The sequence below is a fragment of the Dipodomys ordii genome, unplaced genomic scaffold, assembly GCF_000151885.1.
Source record: "Dipodomys ordii isolate 6190 unplaced genomic scaffold, Dord_2.0 Scaffold112, whole genome shotgun sequence".
NCBI lineage: Eukaryota > Metazoa > Chordata > Mammalia > Rodentia > Heteromyidae > Dipodomys > Dipodomys ordii.
In genome coordinates, this window is record NW_012267328.1 from 810,374 (window position 1) to 814,643 (window position 4,270).

General features: G+C 36.6%; 1 protein-coding gene across 1 annotated transcript in view; it reads right to left on the minus strand.

Annotated features, from left to right (window-relative positions):
• Positions 1-264: 264 nt before the first annotated feature.
• The window catches only part of LOC105994946 (ran-binding protein 17-like), a 51,858-nt gene continuing 47,852 nt past the window's right edge, over positions 265-4,270 (minus strand). The window contains exons 16-17 of the mRNA XM_013028615.1: positions 1,827-1,962; positions 265-318 (exon numbers count right to left, since the gene is read on the minus strand). Of these exons, the coding sequence (XP_012884069.1) occupies positions 265-318; positions 1,827-1,962 (190 nt within the window). The remainder of the gene's footprint in view (positions 319-1,826; positions 1,963-4,270) is intronic.

A 4,270-nucleotide genomic window follows, 5' to 3' on the forward strand; every position in this document is an offset into this window, starting at 1 on the left:
CATAGTTTTCTTTCATAAAAAGTCACATGTATATTTATTTATGTATATATCTCAAATAAAAAAATTGAAAATCCAACTCCTGCTCTAAAACAGTTAGTCACATTTTCTATTTTTTCCTAGTACTTTAAAGATAATAATTACAGGCATTTCTACTCCACATTATACTATTCTGACTTAAAATCCAGACCAAATAAATGAACATGGGATTAGCAATGTTTCAAAAGTACTCACTTTTACAAAAGCAAAACAAGTTCTTTGAGTGCATTAAATAAGACAATTATCATAATTTGACTTATATTTAATCTTTGAGAAGCACATCTGGGAGTAAAAAAGAGGCATTATGTATAAACTTTATGCTATGTAACAAATCACAATGTTTTAGAAAGGAAGCATTGAGATACAGTATATTCTTAAAAAGCAATGAAAAATTTTACCTAACATTGGCTAATTGATGAGCTTAGAACAGGAAATTATCATCAAAAAGTTATAAATAAACTAAAGGTTAAGGTAAATTCCCTAATACAAGGAAACTTACATGAGGCCATACCCTGGTGGCAAATTATTGTTGTTCTAGCTGCTCAGGGGGCTAAGATCTTGATGAAAAAGGATTAAGGCCAGCCCAGACAGAAAAATCCATGCAAACCATCTCCTATTAACTAGCACAAGCTGGGCTGGAGGAAAGACTTGAGTGGTAGAGGGCTAACCAAGGTAGCAAAAGGCCCTATGTTCAAACAGAAAAGGAACAGAGGGAAGAAAGGAGTTGAGAAGGGAGGGAGGGAGGAAAGGAAGCTTAATTTTCTAGGATTTTCAAAAAGTAGTCCTTCAACATCACTAAAACAAATCTAAACAAGATAAGAGTATTCTTAAGACTTCTCTAGAGAAGTTATAGAAAGAAGTTTTCTTTCTATCCTAGAAAAAAGTAAAAAAAGCAGAAAAAATCTCACAAATATTACTCTGGATCATTAGTCACATCTCTGTACTGAAGGGGGCTGGTTCAAGGAGCCGTGGGGGTTTATAAAGTCTTCAAGTGCTTGAGTCTTTCAGATAAATTGGTACAAAGTTTACATATAACCTACACACATCTTCACACACTTTACATCATCTCCAGACTACTTGTAACATTCAGTATGGGTGTAAGGGCTATGCAGATGTGTTCCTGTACTACTGAAGTAATATTGACTAGAAAGAAGTTTGTGTGTATATGTGTCTGTACAAATATAGTGTCCTTTTTTGATCATTTTCCATCCATAGTTGGTTGAATCCGTGGGTTACAGAATCCAAGAATATAGAGAGCTAAGGATAAAACAAAGTATCTGCTCAGGGTTCACATAAATGCCTTCAATAACCTCTACATTATTCCTCAAAATGAATTCATCTACCCTTCCTGGTGCTAATCTTTCAGTGATCATATGACAAATATTCTCCACACTGCAGTGATTTAACTGCAGCTGTCAAGTACTTATCTAATTTTCCTAATCAAGGAATCAGTTCAATAAAGTGAAAACTACATACATCTCCAAAAACCACAGAACAACCAAAAGGCAAATCCTGTTTCCATTCTTGCAACAACCACTGAAGTATTTAAAATCATCCTAGTCCATGTAAAAATATTTACCTTTCTGCTATTCATCCCACAAAAAAGGTAAATATAAGTGTAAAACAAGCAAATTGATTCTACATTGCTTTTCAATGTCAATTAAACAAATGAGTTAAATTGATCAATTACATTTCTTTTTGCAGAAATCCACATCATTTGGTTCACAGCTATTATAAGTGCATCTTTATCTCTAATAACATTTAAAAAATCTCTCATCAGTAAAACTTACCTTTGAGGTTCTTTGAAGTTGATCACCAACATATGTTTTACGAAACTGATCCAAGAACCACAGAATTGCAAGTTCTATTTTCTCATTAGAAGACTGAGGCAATCTGGTGTCCATTAAAGATATAAGCTGAAAAACTCTTTCCACAAAAGAAACAATGTTTCAGGACAAGTCCTTACAGAAACAACATTAAAACATTTATCACAGATTTAGGATTACTTTAAAACATATAAAGACAATACTTTTCAAGTCAGATGGAATCCTACCTCTGAAATATGCTATAATTTGGTCTAACTCCTTCTAATCATTTTCTCCTAGGATACTCACATATATACATACAATTATACACATATACATGTACAAACATTATTTTACACAAATTTTACCTATGTAACACATGGCATATAGAGTATACACTCAGCCATAAGGAAACAAAGAAGTGTATTTTCATTAAAAGGACACTAAATGTCATTAATAAACATTTTAGGATCACTATGTCTCAAAGTTAACTATCAAGAACTTTATAAAGTTATATCACTCATAATGAGTCATAAAAGTTTTGCCTAAAAATAAACCTAGATTATCTTGACAAAATGAAATAGTCCCAATACTCTTACTAGTTATAAATCATAAGTTTTCTACTTATTATTACTAGAAAGTATTTTTAGCAAACTGAAAGTTAGGGGCAATGTCCTACATAAAATTCTTAATTCAAGTAAGAAAATACTTAAGTTTTGGATTTTAAAAGAAGAAATTTGCCAAGAGCTGGTGACTCATGCCTTAATCCTAGCTTACTCAGGAAGGTAAAATCTGAGACTGCAGTTCAAAGCCAGCCCAGGCAATTCAATCCATGAGACTCTTATCTCCAATTAACCACCAGAAAACCAGAAGTGGAGCTGTGGCTCAAAGTGGCAGAGTGCTTGCCTTGAACAAAAAGAGCTCAGGGATATTAAAGCCCCATAACTGCTCCTCACCCCCAAAGGAAACAAAACAAAAAAAACCCAAAACAAAGACACACACACAACACAGAAGCCTCTTGGTACAAAGCAAGACATTTAAAATAAACTAAAATAACTACAGGTCTCTAGGCAGTCACACACAATGAGATACAAGGAAGATATTCCTAGGAGATGAACAGAATATGCATCTATAATCCTAGCTACTCAGAAGGCTGAGATCTAAGGATCAAAGTTCAAAGCCAGCCCAGGCAGGAAAAGTCCATGAAGACTCATCTCCAGCTAATCCTCAGAAAACCAGAAGTGGAGCTATGGCTGAAAGTGGTAGAGCACTAGCCTTGAGCAAAAAGAACTCAGGAACAGCGCCCAGGCCCTGAGTTCAAGCCCCACAACCAACAACAACAATTGAAAAAAAAGTAAGAAATTCTCTAATATTACTTGTTTCCATTAAAATTTCACAGTGGGTTACTGTTCTAACAAAATTAGTATATCACAGCCACTTCTGGAGAGAGAGAGACAGAGATAGACATGCTGGGTAAGGAAAGAGTAACTCCTCTACTCTGCCGGAAAGCAGTCCTGCAGGGTCCTGACGTATCTAGTTTCTTCCACACATGCAGTACATGTGAAGTCCCATCAGACTCCATCCTGAACCGTACTGGCAAGCACGGCCTCACCCTTTGTGTGTGCACTCAGGGCTGGCTCCAGCTCATGGCCTGCCTCCGGTTCCTTCCATCTTCTTCAGCTAAAGCTACTCTCTCCACCCCACATAGATGTCTACATCACATTCACCCGCATCCGCCTGCCCAGATCCCAACTACTAACCATTCCAAACTACAGGATAGCCTAGCAAACCTAGTTTTCCTTCTGTGTGGACATTTGCCCAGCAAAACCATCAGGGACTCAATTACTACAACACAAGGAGGAACAGATACTGGGGACAACTCTAAGTTTCAGTCACAATGTTCTTCAGAGTTTTTTATCACTTCTACCAAGTACATAAGACTCGTATTTTACATATATACATGCATACACATATACACATGTATATAAACAGTATTCACTCCCAGTTTCAGCTTTGTGTCCATTATCTTTTTTTACTTTATTTTAAATTTTAAGCTAAAAAAGATGGAAAGGAGCAAGTCACAAATAGTCTTTGCTCAACATATAAACCCATCATTTCAAATACAAAGCAATAGCTATTGGATAATTACTTTGGATTCCACTGAAAACACAATTCACAATATTGATTACGTCAACAAATATTTGAACATTAAGAAAACAACAAGCCGGGCGCAGGTGGCTCACGCCTGTAATCCTAGCTACTCAGGAGGCTGAGATCTGAGGATCGCGGTTCAAAGCCAGCCCGGGCAGGAGAGACTGTGAGACTCCTATCTCCAATAAACCACAGAAAACCGGAAGTGGCGCTGTAGCTCAAGTGGTAGAACGCTCGCCTTGAGCTGAAGAGCTGAGGGACAGCGCCCAGGCCCAGAG